We start from the raw sequence: 20346 nt of genomic DNA, 5'->3' as shown, positions 1-20346 counted from the left end.
ACATGCAAAAACACACTCATGTTTTATGCTAGAAGGCTTGCAAATTTAAGCTTATTGCTGTTAGAAGTGGCTGCATTTTAAAAAGTGCACTGCAACAGTTTGCTCCACGACTAAAGCTGACAACATCATACCCACCTGTTCTGTGGAAAGAGAGGGGTCAACCATATTGTTTATTTCATGCTCATTTTGTAATTTTACTTTTTCTGCTAGTCGTCGTTGAACCTCTTCTTCAATATATGCATTTATCCTGATGAGGTAAAAAAAGGGTGAGTACGAAGCGTTTGTAATTTCAACAGAAGAACATAAACTCAGAACAGCAGGAGGCCATTCAGTCCTTAAGCCTGCTATGCCATTCAAAAAGATCATGATTGATGTACTTTGATCCTCAACTCCATTGTTCTCCATCATCATCCTTAACTCCTCTATGAGACAAGCATCTATCTGCCTCTGCCTTGAAGCATTCAAGCTCACTGGAGAAGAGACCCACAAAGACTCAACTTCCAGAAAAAAAAATCTTCCTCATACCCGTCCTAAATTGCTGACATCCTCACCCTTTATTGTTTAAAAAGGGATGTCCTGCAGCTCTAACCTCTTCCAACAAGGGGGGAGAAGGATCCTTTCAACAACCATACTGTCAAATCCTCCAAGAATCTTATGTCCCGACAACATTACCTCTCACTCTTCTAGACTCCCGTTTATTCAGGCACAGCCTGTCCAATCATTCCACATTAAGATAAAACTCCATCCCAGGTATCAACTATAGTATGTTAAGGTACCTTGGGGTATAATGGAGAAAGGAGTACACATGTGCTGTTGAGGAAAGGGGCCCCGATTTAATATGGTTAGGTAGCAAGCAATGCCATGAGATATGCTGAAGGAAGGAATGGTATTTACTTTGCTCTGAAGAATGAAATGCCAGTTCCTGAGATACTGTCAATTTTACGTAACTCACGGAAGCTAAGTGGAACGTGCACCAGTATTATGTGGGGGCAATGCATTAAAATAGAATGATTGAGTGTTTGGTAAGTGCAGCTCTGGGAAATAAGCTCCCGACAAACTGTGGGGGGCTTTGCACCAAAAAGCATGGAGATTGCTCACAAGTGGTAGTGTAGAAGTTCTTTCCAGATGAAAACCCATGCATAAAAATAAAGGAACTTTTTGTGTCTGCTTGCCAAGAAGATGGTATATCTGTGTAAGATGAGATGTTGCTCCTATGGTCTGAGCCACCAACTCATCAATATTGCATAACCAGTTTATAGAACAATACCCTCGAAAGCAAAGATGTTGAGGAACTTTGGCAGAATAACTAAGTATGTGCCTATATCCTGGTTCAATGCCTAGCCCACAGCCAAGTTGTTTTATCCTTAGTAGCAGTTTCACACAACTGAATAGTTTGCTACAAGTCAATCTCGTTGGAGGGTGGAGCAGTCTGTACTGATAATGTTGGCAGGTTTTCTTTTCTATTAAAGCAGACTGCTGAAAAGGTTTATTTTTTTTTAAAATAAAGTTTCACGGTCATGCTCACCAACAACAAGCTTTTAAAATTACAAAATGTGAAGTGAAAATCGCAAACTACAACAATGGGATTTGAACTCATATCAACACACCTTTTGCCTGCAGTAGTATATCTTTGTGCAGGTACTGCTTAAGGCCTAGTCAAATAGTATGCTGTCTCAGAGTTATAGGAACATTGTGAGATGTAATTTATGGGATACTTGGAATGCAGTGGTTAGCATCCCTGCCTTTGAACCAGGAGCTCCAGGTTTGAGTTCCAATTCAGAACTTGATGGCTACAGAGGTCGCACTAATGACACAGACAAAAAGGTTGTGTATTAACTTGCAAATCCTTCCAAAAATCACCCAAGGTAGGTGGGAAACTGGAAGGGTATCCTGATCAATCATGTTTGATGCAGAGTAGCACTCCTCAAGTGACTTACTCCAGGAAAAACTAACAGAAGCAGGCCTGAGCCCATTTATTGCCTGCTGTAGGGAAAGTCCAAGTAATATGTGAAGCAAAAGCATTCTTAAATCAAGGTGAAGCTGTATCACTTGAGCATCAGTGTCTCCATTGAGAGGTTTTAAGACAATTAGAATAACATTGTTTTTGAGGAATTACACATGGTACCATTGGAGTTAAATTACTCTTCAAACTGTAATTTACATTCAATGAACAAGCATCTATCATTTTTATTGAAAATTTGATCACCAATGTTTTCACATTTTACGTCTTGTTAATAAAGTATCTTCTCTTAAGGAGATTTTCTAACAAATGGGCTCCTTTCTGATTTAAAAACAAAGGCTAGAATAAATGTCGGTTGCAACAGATTTGAAGTTAAAGTATACAGATTGACAACCAGGAACTATGAGGTAATGGTCTCAAATCACATACACCTGCACCATTCTAAAACAGGATCAAAAAGATTTACAGCACAATGGTCAGTCAGCCCTACACTGGCAGGCTTTTGCACATGAGCCTACAAGTCTAATTCCACACTTGTCAGAAGCCTTTAATGTAAACTAACTGGGTACTGAATTGTATTCAGGTGGTGGGTACTTATTCACTCATGGGAATACCACAGGTGATTTGGTGATGGAAATAAAAACCTCAGTTGCACGTAAGAGCACTTCTGGATACCAAAAAGAAATCACTGGTGGGACATGGGTCTCACTGGCTCAGCCAGTATTTATTGCTGATTCCCAGTTACCGCTGAAAAGGTAGTGGTGAGTTGCTTTCTTGAACTGCTGCAGTCCACGTGCTGTAGGGTAGACCACAAATGCTGTTAGGGAGATAATTCCAGGATTTTGATCTAGTAACAATGAATTAACAGGGGATTCATTTATATTCCTTGTTAATAGGAGCAGACAAACATTTTGAAATCTCAGCCTCTGTACATAACAAGCTCAAACGTGTTAAGACAAAGTTCTACTGTAAGGTTTTAGAGTAGATTTGTAACTCAGGTTGTGGACGTTGTGGTTGGTTGGCTCGCTGAGCCAGTTCATTGTTCTGCAGACGTTTCATTACCCTGCTGGGTAACATCATCAGTGCAGCCTCCGATGAAGCGTCGTTGTGTTTTCCTGCATGTTATTTAAACTCTGGGGTCCGTTGAGCTGTGTTGCTTCACTTCTGGTTTTCCTTCACAATGGAGTGTATATGGGGTCTAGCTCTATGTTTATTGGAATAAATCATCAATAAACACAGAGCTAGACCCCATTTACACTCCACTGTGAAGGAAAACCAGAAGTGAAGCAACCCAGCTCAACGGACTCCAGAGTTTAAATAACAGGCGGGAAAACACAACAGCGCTTCATCGGAGGCTGCACTGATGATGTTACCCAGCAGGGTAATGAAACGTCTGCGGAACAACTAACCAGCTCGGCGAACCAACCAACCACAAAGTTCTACTATTCTTCACTGCTACTTGGAATGTAACATTTACTTTCTTATTTTCAAGCAACTGTTGCCTTATTTATTTGCATTTCTACCTTTAACAGAAAGGCATTTGCATGTGAAGTCGTTCATGTGGACAAACACCATACCTAGTTATCTGTTTTTATGGCAATGTTGAGGAATAAATGCTTCTGACATTACAGTGACCATACCAATCAAAATACATTGTTGGCTGTAAAGTGTTTTGAGGTCATGAAAGGCACTACATAAATACAAGTATGAATCTTTTCGATCTGAACACTGGGAAATCTCCTGCTCTGTTTTGTACACTGCTGTGGGACTTTTAAAATGGCACTTTCAACAGTTCTACAGCTACTACAAATGATTCTATAATTCTTAGTATCAACCTCTCATTACCATTCTAGACAGCAACTTTCCCTTCGAGCCAAGGTGTCTCTGCATCCTGTTTTGTGCTGTCTTCTTTTAAGTTAACTGCCTTTGTGCTTGACTTTGCTTTTTCTGTTCCTCGTCCTACACTGAACCTGTTCATATTATGGTCACTGTTTTCCAAATGGCCCCCAACTTTCAAAATGATGATTTCATGATGCAAGACAAGATTAAACTGATATTGATACCTAAACAATTGTTTTAACTGGTAAAAGGAAGCAAATGGGTATTAAAGTATCATTGAAATATTTTGTATTTTACAACTAACCAAACAATACTGATACACAATAATCATATTGATATAAGCCACACAGTGATTGTGGCTACAACTACGTTAAAGTATAAGATATGCAAGATTACTGTACAGCTCACTGAATTCAAGTATCTAAGAAAGCTTGAGAACTAATTTTCCAAGCTGTACTAGTGTTTTCTGATCCACTTTAATGAAACAGAGGGAAACAGTATAATGAGCTATAAATAGTCATTCCATCTGATTCAGTACCCGAAGTAAAAACACATTTTAAAATGGACATCAGGAAACAAACCTCTCATCAGCAATTGGAGACATTGTTGCTGGAGATCTTTGAGGACTAGCAGGGCAACTGGTGTAGGATGATTTCTCTTCACCAGCTCCACAGAACCTTAGGGCCACATCATTTTCACAAATTTTTCGCTTGAGTTGCTGAATTTCTTGTTCTAGCCTACAGCAGAAATTACACATGAAAAATACACATAGGACTGTGTGAAGCAATGCAGCTTTGAGCCACATTAAACTCCGGTTTAACAGAACAAAAAGCACATATAGACAGGGTAATAACACATACAATAATGAAAAAAAAACTCCTCAAACTAATGGAAATATTTTCAGTTAGAAAACTCTAGGTGTAGCTGGGGCATTGGATAGTGCCTCCTTCATTTTGGCATATGGACTCAAAACGAGTGAGACAAAGGCATAGCAGTTTTGCAAGCCTGACAAGATCTGGCCGAAAGGGAGTTTATCCGATCTCAATCCAGATTTTCTAGCTGCCCTCAGATTAACAATTTTACCTGAAAAACAAAAGATGACTGATGTGTGTAATGATTTGATCCTGACCGGCTTTAAAAACAATAAGATGTAAGAGCAGAAGTAGACCATTCAGCCCAACAAGCCTGCTATGCCATTCAATGATAATGGCTGATTTGATAATTTTCCACTCCACTTTCCTTGTCTTTTCTCCACGATCCTCAATTCCCTTACTGATTAAAAATCTGTCTACATCAGCCTTGAACACACTTAAATGACCCAGCTGATACAGCCCTCTGCAATAAAGAATACCAAAGATTCACTACTCTCAAAAGAAATTCCTCCATGTCAGTTTTAAAAGGGTGACCTTATAATCTGAAATTGCGCCATCAGGGCTCTATATCAACTTCAGTAATTTTAGAGCCTGAACACCTCCTTACAAGTCCTTTACCCACCTCTTTTCATGACAGGGGCTGCTTTCAGCAAACAACCCATTTTTACCTACACATACTACCTTTTCCTAGCTATCAGCTCGGAGGGATCAACGGATTTGAAATGTTAACTCTACTTTCTCTTCACAGATAACGCCAGACCTGCTGAGTTCCTCCAGCAATTTCTGCTTTTAAAACAAAGAAGGGAAATTGTTCAATCCTAAGCATTTCACAACATAATTATTAAATGGTTCCTTTTTCACACCCAAGTAGAGGGTTAACACTTTATTCCATGCAATTTTGGAGGAGACTTTGGTCAAGAAAAACATTGGGAAACAACATGTTTTCACATGAAACAAAAAACAATTTGATCTGGCTAATTACTTTGTAGGACTGCTCAGAGGACAGAACCTTTGAAGTTGCAAACTTACAAATTTGGCATTCACCCTCTTACGAGAAAAAGTGAGCAAGAGGACCCTAACAGGCAATGAGGATAAGTTCTAAACCATGACACTGTATTCTAACTGTGTTAAAATTGAGCCTTTGCACAGACAATGTGATACATCTCCTTTTGTCTATAACCTACTATAAGAAACTAATTTTCATTCATGTAATACATGTAAAATAAAAACTAATTTGTTGGCTCACAGTTGGGCTTTATCTTGGCAAACTGCTTTTCAGTTTTCACAAAGGATAACACATGTGGTGCCTTGTAGGACCAAGGGTTCTTTTAGATCCATATATCCTGTTATAACCAAACCAGATATTTGCCATTTTAAAACAAAAGTGCTTTTGGATTGTAAGGGATACACAACACTTTCACCAATAAGAATTTAGTCTCCAGACTACGTTCAGAACAAAGGAAGAAACATTACTGATTACACATAGTAAGAAAAATTAAAGTTAATTGTCCCAAGTTTAGATCCACAAGCTTCCATTTTTATGTTACTAAAGCACTTTCGATTGAGGGGAGTTTTCTATGCATTTCAAGTACAGCCATTTCAGTATGGCAAATGGCAGATTGATAGGACTGCTTTTCTGAAATGAAGGTAATTTTTTTTTTAAGAAACGGGATGTCAGTATTTCTGGTTAGGCCAGCATGTATTGCCACATTGTTGTGGGTCTGGGCTCAGATATAGGCTAGACCAGGTAATAATGGCAGTTTCCTTCCCTGAAAGGACATTTGTGAGCCAAGTGGATTTGGGTACATTGTTTTATTCTTTGGGTATTGTTAGACATTTGTTCTAGATTACTTAGTGCTGTGGTTATTACTCAAAATTGGAAAGCTGATAGATTTATTTCAAAAGGTCAAAACTTTATGAATTCACAAATCAGGATGCATGCCTGAATCCTGACGCGCATTCCTGACTTGGGAAGAACTTCAAAATGTTAAAGGCCTCCTACTCTATATCTTTAGGATGTATCAACAAAAGAATTTGCTGATGGCGTTTCTCTGTCGATAACAAAGATGAAACTCCATCACGTTAAATCTTTAAATCGATTGGAGGGATGCAACATTTTAATGAACAAAGCCCATTGACATATGACAATAGTTATCAGAACAGAAAGAAAACTTGAAGCTTTTGAAAATCTGGATTGAATTATAAAGAGTATTTGGAGTCTTGTGATGGATTTTTCCCTACTGCCCAGAGATTTGTCATTGGATATATTTGGGTCTGCACATTATTACTATCTATCTATAGCTTCACTTTGTATTCCCCCACATAGGTGGGGGCCTCTCAAAGTTATAAGATCACAGGCACAAAAGACCCATCAGAATCTCAACTCGACTTCACCCAATACCCACACACATACACTTTCCAGCAAGAGTCACCCAGCAATAAGCAGAAACCCTGGCTGATTTCCAGCCTGTGGCAGGAATACCAAAAGTAACACTGGTGCTGCTATTCCAGCTAAGATCAGCAAAACTATGCACAGATCAGGGACTTCACATTACACATTCTTACTACTACAGATTTTCAGAGTTTATGCTTTTTTTTTTTTCAAAGCTCTATCACCTTTCTCGGTCTTGTTCCAGGGCTTTATGTTCTGCCTCCAGACTGTCTCGAAGATCTGCTTCTTCATAGTCATTTAGCGTTGCTAGTTTTTGTCTCTGTTCCTCAATCTCCAAGTCAATGGCAGAATGACGCTGAAGAGCAGAGTGTCTCTTCTCTATTTTAGCTACAGCTTGCTCCAATGCTTCTCTCTGTTGCTTTTCTCTTGATTCAATAATCTCTTTCTCAATCATACGAACCTTTTCCTCTTGTCGAGCTATATTAGCAGTAAATTCGTACGTTTGTTGGAGCTGCTGAAGTTGATCAGTGCTGGCTCTGTACTGTGCTAGCTGCTCCTTTTTTTCTTCAATTTCTTTCTCTGTCTCATAAAGTACAACATCCAAACTAGGCATACCTCGGTCGAGAATTTCCACAGCTCTCTGCTTTTCCTCCAACAGTGCAGGCAAATGGTTTTCCATCAAATAATCTAGCTGCCGTGCTTTATTCACCATTCGTTGTTCAACCTCTTTCTGTTTCTCCGCTGCTTCGAGCAACTCAATTGAAACTAAAGCATGACTTCCACCACTGTCCAGACTGCCATTTACGGGTTTCTGATGTGCACGCTTTAACTGCTCAACAGCTTCACGGTCAAGAGTGATTTCCTTTTCCAGAAGGCTTTTTTGATAGGAGACACTGTGTTCCAAAGCTGTGAACTTTTCCAATTGTATTTTTTTCAGATCCATGTATCTTTCCTTTGCTCTCTGGACATCTTCAGATTCCTCACTTTCATCAGGTCTAGCATCATCTTCAACAGCAGATCTAGGTTCGTCACCTCCAGCAGGTCTAGCTTCTTTGGCTTTGAGGAGAACTTCCCTAATTTCCTCGAGGATATTCTTTTCTTCATCCATGCTCTGCACATCACCTCGTTTGAGCATTTGGACAGTTTCCTGTTTCTCTCTGACCTGCTCTCCGAGACGAGTGACAAGAATCAGCTGATGCTTTGATTCTTCTTCAAGTCTTCTCTTCTCTAATTCTAGCTTCTGGCTATGCTCATCCTTTTCTCTTTTGAGCTTCTCTAGTTCTCTGAGAATTTCCAGTTTACCTGCATTCTCCTGCTCGTGAAGTTCCTGCAATATCTGTAATTCTTTTTGAACTCTTAGGTAAATTTCTTCTTCCTGCTTTTTCTTTTGCAGCTCAATTTCTTCTTGTTCTCTTTGCCGCTCTTCCTCAAATTTCTCCTTCTCAGCCTTTAAGTCTTTAAGTCTGCTTTCAATATCCAGGTTTCGACGTTTCAGATTTTCTTCTTGTTTCCGGATGCGAAGTTTGACAATTTCAGTCTCTTTGCGTTGTGTCTCCACTTCCTGCTGCAACCTCTCTAGTTCTGACTTTTCTGATTGTTGTTTCTCTTCCATTTCTTCTATCAGTCTCCTAAAATAAGTACATTGAAACAAAAACGTTTTTAAAACAGTGAAATTTTACTAAATTCAACATTTTACACTGTAACCAATAAAATTAAGGGGCTCAGTAACTTGGTGTTTAAACTAATCATAATATAAAACAAGATTTTCTAATTTAATTCCTGTAAATCCTTTTTCAGACATCAAAATGCTTCTTTCAGATGTGTGTCGGAGGTTCATGGAGTCAGCCAGCATTCGCTTCCCCATCCTTAACTGCCCTTGAGGTGGTGGTAGGGAAGTGCCTTCTTGAACTCCTGTAGTCTGTATATTGTGTAGGTAGACCCACACAGTACTGTTCAGGGGAGAGTTAGGATTTTAATGTAGTTCCAATGAAACAACAGGGATATAATTCCAAATTAGGATGGTGTGTGGCCACCGGCCAGTAGTGATGCTTCCACGCAGGAAAAACTAAACAATCACTGAATGGCTACAGCAAAGGGGGTGGTCATTCAGCAGTGTTCATGTCATTCTTTGCATCAGCAACCTAACATAGCCCACTGATCCATAGTTTACTAGGATTTCCAGTTACATAGTTGTCTAAGGGAAATCACTTGACCAAAAATAATGTTCACGTTAATTCACTGTAATACAATTTTCTAAATGTCCTGTAATAGTGGATTCTAGCATTATCCCTATGGCAGATATTAGGCTAACTGGCTTATAGTTTCCTGCTTTATGACACCCAACCCCAGTCCTTTCTTGAACAGTGGTACTGTATTTGTAGTTTCCCAATCCTTTGGGGCTTTTCCAGAATCTAGGAGAATTTTGGATTATTACAAACCATGTTTCCTCCAAGCTGCATGCTGTACTGATCAGCATGCTGATGAATAGCTTCCATTTCTGGAATGCATTGCACAGATCTCAGAGGACCACGCATCAGCAAGAGAAAATAATTCCAGGGAACGTTGATTACAATCAATATGTCCAATATCTCTGCATCCACCGCTTTTAAAATCCGAAAATGCAGGTCATCAGGTCCAGAAGACTTATCAGCCTCAAATCTCAATAACATGCCTGTTACTTTTTCTTTAGTGATAACAAATGATTTCTTTTTCCAATCTTCTTGGGATGTTTTTTGTTTTTAACTATGAAGACAGTCACAAAATACTTGTTTAAAGGACCTGCCATTTCTTTATTTTCCATTATTTTTTCATGAGTCTCACCCTCTAAAGGGCCAACACACACTTTACCTACTCTTTTCCACATACTTGTGGGAGCTTTTACTGTCTGGTTTCATGATTTTTATTGTTTTCTTTCATTCTCAAATCTCTTCCTATCTTTTCCCCCTTTCCTGGTTTCTAAAATTTTCAATCTTCTGGTCTACCACACAATCTACATGTCTTGCAAATCTTTTCTTTTCTAACCGGTTGTCTCTTTACTCAGGCTGTGCATTCAGGTCTTAGTCTCTCCTACTACTGGAAACATCTTCTCCACATCCAGGCGGTTCATCGAAGCTTACAATATACTTAGAACTGAGACGAGGAGGAATTTCTTTCAGTCAGACTGTGATGAATCAATGGAACTCGTTGCCGCAGAGGGCTGTGGAAGCCAAATCATTGAGTGTATTTAAGATGGAGATAGATAGGTTTTTGGTTAGTAAGAGGATCGAGCGGCATGGGGAGAAGGCAGGAGAATGGGCTGAGAAACGTATCAGCCATGATTGAAGAACAGAATTGATGGGCCAAATGGCCTAATTCTGCTCCTCTATTTTATGGTCTTTAAATTACCCACCATCCTTTACTTAGCAGATGGTGCATCCTTCTCATGTGCTTTTGTAAACCACACACAATTACAAAAGTGGTCCATCATTTTTGCAGGGCAATTAGGAAGAGGCAACAAATGCAGTTGTGTGAGCATCACCCATATCCTGAAAACAAATTTGTTTCACCCTTTTACTGTCTGTAGTAGCTTATCAACAACTTCAGTCTTTCATGAAGTAGCTCAATGTTTTGACATGTCTTGAGGGAAACTTGAGCTGAAGTGAAGAATACATTAACATTTCAGTTAATATGATTTAGATTTTGAAAGAAATGACAACCAATTAATGATGTACATTTTGAAATAGTTATATTGCTAAGACATCAGAATGTGATAAGAATGTGCCAGCACATGGGAGACCATAGAGGGCAGTTTATCACAACAGGCTGTAGGCTCTCCCTTCTGTGCTGTAGCAATTCTAAGATGCTGGTTCTTACCTCTTGTTTTCTAGCTTTTCCAGCTCTTCTCTCTGTTGTCTCTCAAATTCTAGCCTAGTAAAAGTTCAGAAAGATTAACAGAGGTACTCACATATCAACATACTGCAAATAAAAGAATATTTCATTCAGATGGTGCCAAAAAAAAGGATGCACAAAATAAGGTTTACCTTTTGGCAGATAGACATTGTCTATAATACCTACTGATCATCTTACCCAACAGAAAATACACAGCCCATTGGAGTTATCTGCCAGAAGGGGCTCAGTTTCCACCTGCATACCCACACCTACACTTTATTTTCCCATCACCATTACCAAGTCTGGAATAATTGTTTTACATGACATTGATCTGCGCAGAATTGTAGAAAGTTTTAACTCTGTTTGGAAAATAGAATCGATCTGGTTCAGTTCACACCCAGTTCCATTCCTAAGCCTGCAGGTGCTCTCTTTGATCATGACCTGTATTTCCTATTTCAAATCCAATCCACCAAGACTGCTTTTTCCAACCTACGGGACACTGTCATTTATTCCCAAATCCAAAATTCCTTCAATGCTCAAAGCTTACATTTTCCCTTCGTTACTTCAATAAGCTTTTTTGCTTCCTCTCACCCAAATTCTCAAATTAGTGGCTTTGTGCTCTGGAATCTAAAGTTTTTCACCCAGGCCGCCTCCAGCACAAAGGACCGTTTTAGATCCAGCAGATCACAACTGGCACTGACCTTCAACAGTTCTGAGATAACCGGCTTCAAAATTCTTGCTCTCATTCACAAATACCTCATGGCCTCATCCCACTCTATTGGGAAAATTTTATCCAGTTACACAAGAAAGCCCCTATGGCCCTTTGCTCCAACTCACGTCTGCAGATTTCCCTGTTCACCACACCCATCGGAGGTTGATTGTTCAGTCTTTGCATCCATGCTGTTCAAAACACTTTTCCAAATCAATGTCACTTACCTACCTCTTGCCTTAAAAAGCTAGCGCTTAGATTATTTTATTTTTTTCCGCTTCTCCATTACTTTGTTTCCTCACCAACTTCTGTCTGAGCTATTCTTGAAAAGCACCTTGAGAACTTTTTGCAGGAGGAGAAATGCAAGTTGTTCCTTATAATACAGTCTTCTAGTAATATTTTAAGTAGTGTTCCAATGTTGTTTCGATAATTCCAGGTGTGAACTATATTTGATATCCAAATTAGTGCATTTGACAGCATAAAGGAAAGAAATCTGCAGAACATGCCCCGTGTATTTTTAGTAAACTAATTTCATGCAGACATCACAATCAATAAATACAAATGGAATATCACTACCTTAGGCAAATGGGTCCCTTTATTGTGAAAAGACTGCCATGGGAAGTGCAGTGAAAGCAAAAGAGATTAATTAAGAAGAGATCAAATTTATCAGATTCCATTTATAAAATAACTCATATCTGGTATCCAACTTAATGTAAAGGACTCTTTCTGCCAAAGTAACAAGAATATATAATGAAGTAAGACTTTAATTAATATTAACCTGACCTTTAAGATGGGGAAAAAATTGTGGTTTATAAAAGGTAAGGACGTTTTATGAGCAACAGCACATTGAGGTTTGCATATTGGATTTCGTGGGTCAACACTGGTCCATTATTGTAGTACATCAATCACAGGAACTGAGACTTTAACACAGAATACTCTTATATTATGAAAGTACAGGTCTCAATCTCTGGCCTGTTTCTATAACCACAGTTTCTTTTCCGTCAAGTAAGGATATGAAATTTGATGCTATCCAGATCTCTTTTATCCCATTTGTCCCTCTCCAATAAATTCTGGGTTTTGCCTTCTATCCTTGTTACACACTCAATTCTTTGACAGATGATCTAGCTACCTGCGCCTTGACTACGATCGGAGGTTGAACTGGACATTTTGTGGTTCTCTCTGACACTCACCTGGGCTCCTAACTCCATTTGTTCTCCATCACGAAAACCTTTTCCTCTGTCATATTGCACAACTCCACTCCAACCTCTTATCTGGAATTGAAACTTCCAGGTATTTTCAAATGCTTTCCCAATTGGTCTCCCACCTAGCAAGCTCAATCAAGTTGAACACTTCAGAAACTGTTGTTTATCTCCCAAATTTGTACTAAGAAACACTCATGACCCCTCATTATGATGAAGCACTTTGGTTCTTAGAATAGCAACTCCTAAATTTTAAAATTCTCACTTTTGTTCAAATTCCTCCATGACCTTGTGCATCTCTGTTCTGTACTGTCCTCCAGCTCCCCAACGTTGCATGATATCTGCAATTCTCTAACTGTGGACTCTTGAGCATCACTGCCCCTCCACCATCGTGGCAGTGTTCTCAGATACCAACACACCAAGCTCTGGAATTTGCCTCTGGCTTTACTTCTTGCTCACTCCTCCTTTAGAATGCTCCTTAAAATCTACCTTTCATTTGGTCATCCAACCTAATAGCTCCTTACGTGGCTCAGTTTCATGTACTGCAACTCCTGCAAAGGGTCTTGGGTAGTCTTTATTACAAAACAATAACAGTGCACATTGTCATTGCAAATAATTATGGGGGACAGAAATCTGCAAGATCTCACTATACTGATATTTGGAATTGTGGACAAAACAGAAGACAGCAAAATCTAATGCTACTCATTAGTAACAAAATGAAAACTGCTCTTGTATTAACAGAGCATATTTTCCTCTTCATCTTACCCTGGATTGTAAAGCATGACGGCTGAAAGATTTTCACAGGATTTAGAAAGGTCCGTCATAGACAAACTGAAGGTAGACAGCAGTCCACTCTGTAAAAATGCAAAACAGATAAAACTGCAATGGCACAGACAGATAAAGTTGGTGATCTTTAACTCAATATCAACATTGCCAATAAAAATCAACAGGACTTGAGTACAGTCACAGAGGTCTATATGACCCAAAAAAGACCTTTCAGTCCATCAAGTCTGCGCCATTTAGAAACAACTACCTAACTATTGGTCCATTGTTTTGTATACCTTGGTATCACAAATGTACTTACTTCATTAATGTTAAGAGGGCTTCAGTCTCTACCACTCTTATAGACAGTCAGTTCCACATTCCCATCACACTGAGTAAAGTTTTTTTGCCCTCACATTCCCTCTAAACCTCCTGTTCCTTTCTTAAATATGTGCCCCTGATCATTAATCCCTCCACTAAAGGGAAAAAGCCTGTCTACACTGTCTAAGCCCCTCACATCTCAATCATGGCTATTAAAATTAAAATCACAGCACACGAGGAAAGCACAGATTTCCTGGAAACCCAGTATTTCAATTGGCACAAGACCACAGCATAAGTTAATTTTCTGAAGAAGGGTCCCAACCCGAAACATCAACTTTCCTGCTCCTCTGATGCTGCCTGGCTTGCTGTGTTTCTCCAGCTCCACACTGTTATCCCTGGTTCCAGCAAGTGCAGTTCTTACCATCTCTCAACCTAAGTTTGTTTCAAAATATGTGATATCCACTTCTACACACAAAAAGCCAACACACTAAACACACATTCTACATAAATAGCTAATGTGTTTTTAACCACATATATACAAAGCAGGTGCATTTTAATCAGGCAGGACCCTTCTGCATCTCAGATCTAAATCTCATACATAAGTTTAACAATAATATACACATGCTCATTAGAATAGCATCCACCACTTTGTTCCCATGTAGCTGTTCCTGAACTTAGGCAGCATTACCTAGAGATTCCACATTCATTTAAGAAATGAATTGCCTTAGCAAAGTTCAACTTTTTGTGTTAGTGGAGTATTCCTTTGTTGACAGGTTTTAAAATGGATCTCGCTCCAAACTTCCAGCAGCCATCCTTTCCAGTAGCAGCCTCTCTCCCTCATCCTACTTATAAGCCCGTGCTCTCCCATTTCTCCTACAGCTGCCTACATCTCTCAACCTCCCTTTATAGTTTCCTTCAATAACACCCTCCCCAACCTCATCCTTGCCTCAACCCTCATAGCCCATCCCCTCGCCGAACAAAACTCCGTTCCCTAACAAACGACTAACTGCAGCCCCCCGCCCCCACAACCTCTTCTTTTCACTGCCGCCACTTACTTTTCTCAATGTTTGGTGCTCCTTCTATTGCAGGCTATTCCTCTCGCAAGTTTGCTAACGATAGCCTCGCTAGTGAGCCGATGAGCAGCAACCTCAGGAGGAAACTAGCCAGTGATTGGATGATCACTGCTTCAACAAGTCTGCCCATTCTACATATGAGGGAGACTTTTCTCCAACTGATTGCCCAAATGATTCAATCTTCCTGGTGGCTTCAAAAGGGAGAATTGGTCCATCACCCAAGTGTTGTTTGAGCCCTGGTCACAATCATTCCCTCAGGGAAGGAAACCAGCCATCTTCACCCAGTCTGACCTATAATGTGTTTCCAGAACCACAGTAACGTTGTTGACTCAGGTGCCCTCTGAAATAGTCCAGCAAGTCACCAAGCTCTAGGACAATCAGGGATGGGGAAAAAAAAGCACTGATCTTGTGACTGACACCCACACCCCATGAAGGAATAAATTTTAAAACCAGTTATCCTAGCTATTTTGGTAGTCTGACATTCTCTCAACTAAAGTTTATAGAGTCAGAGTCATAAAGCACAGAAACAGACCCTTCAGTCCAACCAGTCCATACCGAACACAATCCCAAACTGAACTAATCCCATCTGCCTGCTCCTGGTCCATATCCCTCCGAACATTTCTTATTCATGCTGTTATCTAAGTGTCCTTTAAATGAAATATATCCTCATTGCATACAATAGACATCTTACTGAATTCTAACCCCTTAGTCCTGTCCTGAGCATGCTTGCTAAAGCAGCAATCATTCCCAGCCAAAATATTTGCTTTCCTTTACACTTCCTGATGATTTAGTTAAGATCTCAATCGAGAAAACTTAAATATGGCTTAAATTTAAATTTGTATCAACTAACCAAAAGGGTAAGATTTAGACAGTAAATCAATATAGTGACTCAGACGACCTAAAGTTCAAAAAAATTGTTAAAATGGTTTTGTTATTACCTTATGAAACATTTATTTTTTGAATCTATGTAAAAATTTAAGATCCAAACCACACAACATACCTTCCTTTTTTCCCTGAGTTTAGCAGCTTCCTTAGGATGATTAAACCTGAACATGTTGGTTCTTCCCAGGAGTATGACAGCTCCTTTAAGAAAGGGAAGACAGAAGTTCAATTCCTTTGTTTCCCAGGATTTACCAAAATACTTTGAAAAAAAATTCTGTTGGTGAACATAGCTGAGTTAAGTGTATTTTTACTAACTGACCTTGGACATCACAAAATTAACAAAAACCAAAAGGGTTTTTATTTTTAAACACAAAACCATAGCACCTGTCCTTTTCCTCAAGTTGTGTACAGGGCAACCAACAGCTTTCAGATGAAGTTAAGTATCACAAACAGAAAATAATTTATTTGCTGGCAAGTACAGACAATTCAAAATCAACCTGTCTACTCTCAATACTCAAGTCACTTATTTGGTGGCAGAAGCATTGACACTTAAATGAAAGTGCAAGATGGACAGACTGCAATATAATACAACTGTTTAATGCCCACTGTGCATTCTTGTTTTAAAGAGGAACAGATTTAAGGGTAAAGAATATTGAATGCAGGATTTGGAATACTCGATCACATGCAGTTCATGTCTTACATAATCAAAAGATATCAAAATATGCTCAAATGGATACAGAAGAATCTGCAATTGCAAATATACAGATTTTTATAACAGCTAGGAAGTAATCCCAAATCCTTGTCAGCAAGTCTTTTGATTATGAGACAGTAAAATTGTTGAAAAATATTTTTAAAAGTTATTTTCTGATCTTACATCAAAACACAGGCACTTTCAAAACATTGAAGGAGTTGAAAAGGTTTCATAACACTGTTATAAGCTGGTGTACACTATAGCACCCTTACAAATAAGGAGTACTTGTAGCTTTCCACTTTTGTCACAACTTTGCCAACTATGTTGCCAATCATTAGGATTGTGTCAATGCAATTAGGCCATGCAAATGTTGTACAGAAATCTGTGAAGTCTATTTAAGTGTAGTATTTAAGGAGACAATCTGTTCTTAAGATGTAGCAATGCATATCATCAATTCTCTAGATTAAACTGCACTTATGAGATCGCCAAGGAACCTAAAGGTTCCTGGGGGAGAAGCAAAAATATTCAACCTTTCTGGGTTAACTTCCAACCCACTTAATATGACAGTGAAATTCAACAAAGAAATCCACCAACTTTTGACAAAAGAATTCATTTGATATAGTTAAAATGTGTGTTTAATTTGTGTCAGCATGTGCATGCTGGTTCAGAACTATTCACAGCATGAATTTAAATCAGGTTAACATGTATCCAGCAGAGCCAACATAAAAAAGAACTTAACACTGAGGATAACCTTGGCCATACTGACAAATAGTCTAGTCAATTAAAACTGTTTTTAAAAGATGGTTACTGTGCTTTGCTGTCACAACTGTGAACAGGATAATCTTTTGTGCGGATTTACAATTAACTAATCATACAAAAATCTTGGTGTTTGACTGTTTGTTCAGTGACTAAATTTCAGATGATAAAACTTTACGACCAAGAAGTGAAACATTTATTTTAATTACAAACCTATTAATGGAAAGACATGTGCTTTCAAAGATTGGCACTGCCTCTAAGAACATCTGGCCAATCAGATGGTGAGCGGTGGTTGTCACAGAACAGCCCACTACAAGCAGCAACATAGGCATTGGATTCAAAGCTGAATCACGGCAGCTTTGCCGAGCCCCATTGAGGGGTTTGGAAACCATATTTATGGGGCACACATGTTGGGTGGGTGGGGGTTAGAAATTATGACTGTTGGGGCTGCAGTCCTCTGCTGCTCTTCAGTGGCCAATAACTCTTCTCGGATGCCCAAGGATAAGCGAGCCACCTGGTAGCTACCACACAACTGGTAAAATACCAGAGGCATCAAGACCATCCTATTCAACGCCCCTCTTCTACACAAATTTTATTTTATATCTTCAGTTTTTTGGAAGTGATTCCAATTTGACTGCTGACAGCATCAATGGGGAAGCACCTTCAATTTTACCACCCACTGTTAGTATCGAGGTACTCCTCCTGAAAATGGTAAAAATACACCTCACAGCCGAAGAGTGTGACCTCTCCAACTCCTCCTTCTGAAAGCCATGAAACGAGGGCCCTCTATCTGCATTCTATCTGGCTGAATGGACTTTAATTTTTGATCTGTCAGTTAGTTGCATAACATTTCCACATTAAACTATAGGAAGAGGCTAGGAATTCTGCAGTGTGTAACTCATTTTCTCAGCTCTCCAATGCCTGCCCACCATTTACAAGGCACAAGTGCACGATGGAATGCTCTCCACTCGTCTGGATAGGTTCACCTAACAACACTTGAGACTCAACAACATTCAGGACAAAGCGCCTCATTTCATTGGCACCCCCTTGAACCATCTTCAACATTCACTCCTTTCATCATCAATGCAACGTGACTGCAGTGTACACCATCCACTCAGGCAGCAGCTCACCAAAAACTCTTTCGAAACCTCTATCACGAGAAAGACAACATAGTAGATATAATGGAACTGCACTATGCCTCTGAACTCGCACACCATCCTGATTTGGAATAATATATCCATTCCTTCACTGTTAGTGGGTTGGTCAAAATTCTGCAAGTCCCTTCCTAACAGTCTGGTGAGTATCCTTATACTCCAAGCACTGCAGAAATTCAAGACAGCAACTCACCACCACCTTCTCCAGAGCCGTCAGGGATGGACAATAAGCGGCCTGACCAGGGACACCCACATCCTAAACCAAATGATAGTGTGGTTACACACTATCAGCAGAGGTATCAGATGGCAAAGGGTGCCCAAGTCAGAAGAGGTAACAGCAGCACAAAGGGAAGAGGATCTCTGTACTTTCACCTGCCATCAAAGTCAATATCTATCCAAGAATAGGAGATCAGAGCACAATGAAAACTTGAGCATTATAGGTGGAAAAGTAAAGTCACAGGAACCTTCAGAGCAGCCATGGAGACTGTAGTCAGAAGCAGTCCTGCAAAAATTACGGTCAGCAAAAGGGACGTCGGCCATTATACAAACTGATTAGACTGTATGATTTTACTTGGCTCCCTTAAGAAGCTCTTAATGGATTGCAACAGTGTGGCACTGATATGCATCACAGGACCCCCAGGGGCTGATGCCACAGACAAGAGTTCTTTTGCATGGGATCTGAAGGGCAGAAAAAAAGTAAAATCCACAATAGCCTCAGCAATTATTAAACAAACGAAGGCAGCATATTTATCTCCTTGTGCTATGGTGCAAACTGCAAGAAGATCTGGTGTAATGTCAATTCCTTGGAGGAAATAGAGAACTGTAACATTGCTAAATAGGAACAAGATATCAGAGCTTTCTATCTTGCATTTATCAGGACTAGGGCTCAAGAAACCAACTTAGAAAATAAGCATCATTTTGTACAGCACAGGAAGAAGCTACTGACGGAATGGACCATGGTTGACAGAGTGCTGCAGGAACTGTTAATTGTCGATCTTAATCAGCTGAATAAACACAGACCATGCAGCCAGACTGACTAGCCAGGGTATTACCATGGGGAACACAGCAGTAATCTGCAGTGTCCAGACTCATTTCCTTCAGGGTTATAGTACAGTGAACCCAAATGAAACACATCATGACTGTGTAAAAGACACATAGATCAATGTTCACACAAACCAATGCATATCCCATATAGAAAAGCAGAATACTGCAGATGCTGGATATCCGAGATAAAGAGCCAGTAAAAAAAACTCAAAGTTGGGCAGCATCTGGGTACAAAAGGAATCAAGAGTTAATGCTTCAAGTCTGTGACATTTCATCAGAATTGTGATAATTTGGACATAAAATAGATTCTGAACCAGGGAGAGATGAGGAAAGGAGAAAAGGAAAGTCTGCGACAGGTTTAAAGGCAGGAGTGGCCACGTGACAGGACAGTTCATTCTCCCTGGGCTAAATGGAATATAGATGGGACAAAACAAGAATCAAACAAACAAAAAAGATATGCCAAGAGCAAGTATACCACAAACTGACAGTGGAAAAACACCATAAGCAAAGAAAAAAGCAAACTGACATTAGGGTTTATATATGAAACTGCAGAACTCAGCGATAAGTCCAGAAGGCTGTAAAAGTTCCTACCACGCAAATTTGACCAGATGTAGCAGCATGTCCTTCATATAGAAAGGTGGTAATGTCCCCAGCAGAAAAAATGATTTTAATCATTATTCTGCTCTAATATTGACAATATTGTAATTGCAAGGGCATCGGCTACAATGCTACGTAAAACTGGTACAACGTACATACAAAATAAGGACTACAGGTAGCGGGGATGGCAGGATTTGAAGCCAATAGAAAGAAACCCCTAGCAGATTC

General features: G+C 39.5%; 1 protein-coding gene across 2 annotated transcripts in view; it reads right to left on the bottom strand.

Moving 5' to 3' along the window:
* Positions 1–20346, bottom strand: part of kif16ba (kinesin family member 16Ba) — a 116864-nt gene that overhangs the window by 55987 nt on the left and 40531 nt on the right. For both annotated transcript variants that reach the window (XR_007262863.1, XM_020516096.2), the window contains exons 16-21: positions 15995–16077; positions 13604–13692; positions 10916–10969; positions 7288–8691; positions 4381–4536; positions 136–247 (exon numbers count right to left, since the gene is read on the bottom strand). Coding sequence is in view for 1 of the 2 variants with exons in the window: in XM_020516096.2 (XP_020371685.1) it covers positions 136–247; positions 4381–4536; positions 7288–8691; positions 10916–10969; positions 13604–13692; positions 15995–16077 (1898 nt within the window). In the remaining variant the exon portion in view is untranslated. The remainder of the gene's footprint in view (positions 1–135; positions 248–4380; positions 4537–7287; positions 8692–10915; positions 10970–13603; positions 13693–15994; positions 16078–20346) is intronic.

This window comes from Rhincodon typus, chromosome 9, assembly GCF_021869965.1.
Source record: "Rhincodon typus isolate 14 chromosome 9, sRhiTyp1.1, whole genome shotgun sequence".
Lineage (NCBI taxonomy): Eukaryota > Metazoa > Chordata > Chondrichthyes > Orectolobiformes > Rhincodontidae > Rhincodon > Rhincodon typus.
The sequence above is the reverse complement of the archived record's forward strand: the minus strand, read 5'-3'. Positions and strand labels throughout refer to the sequence as shown.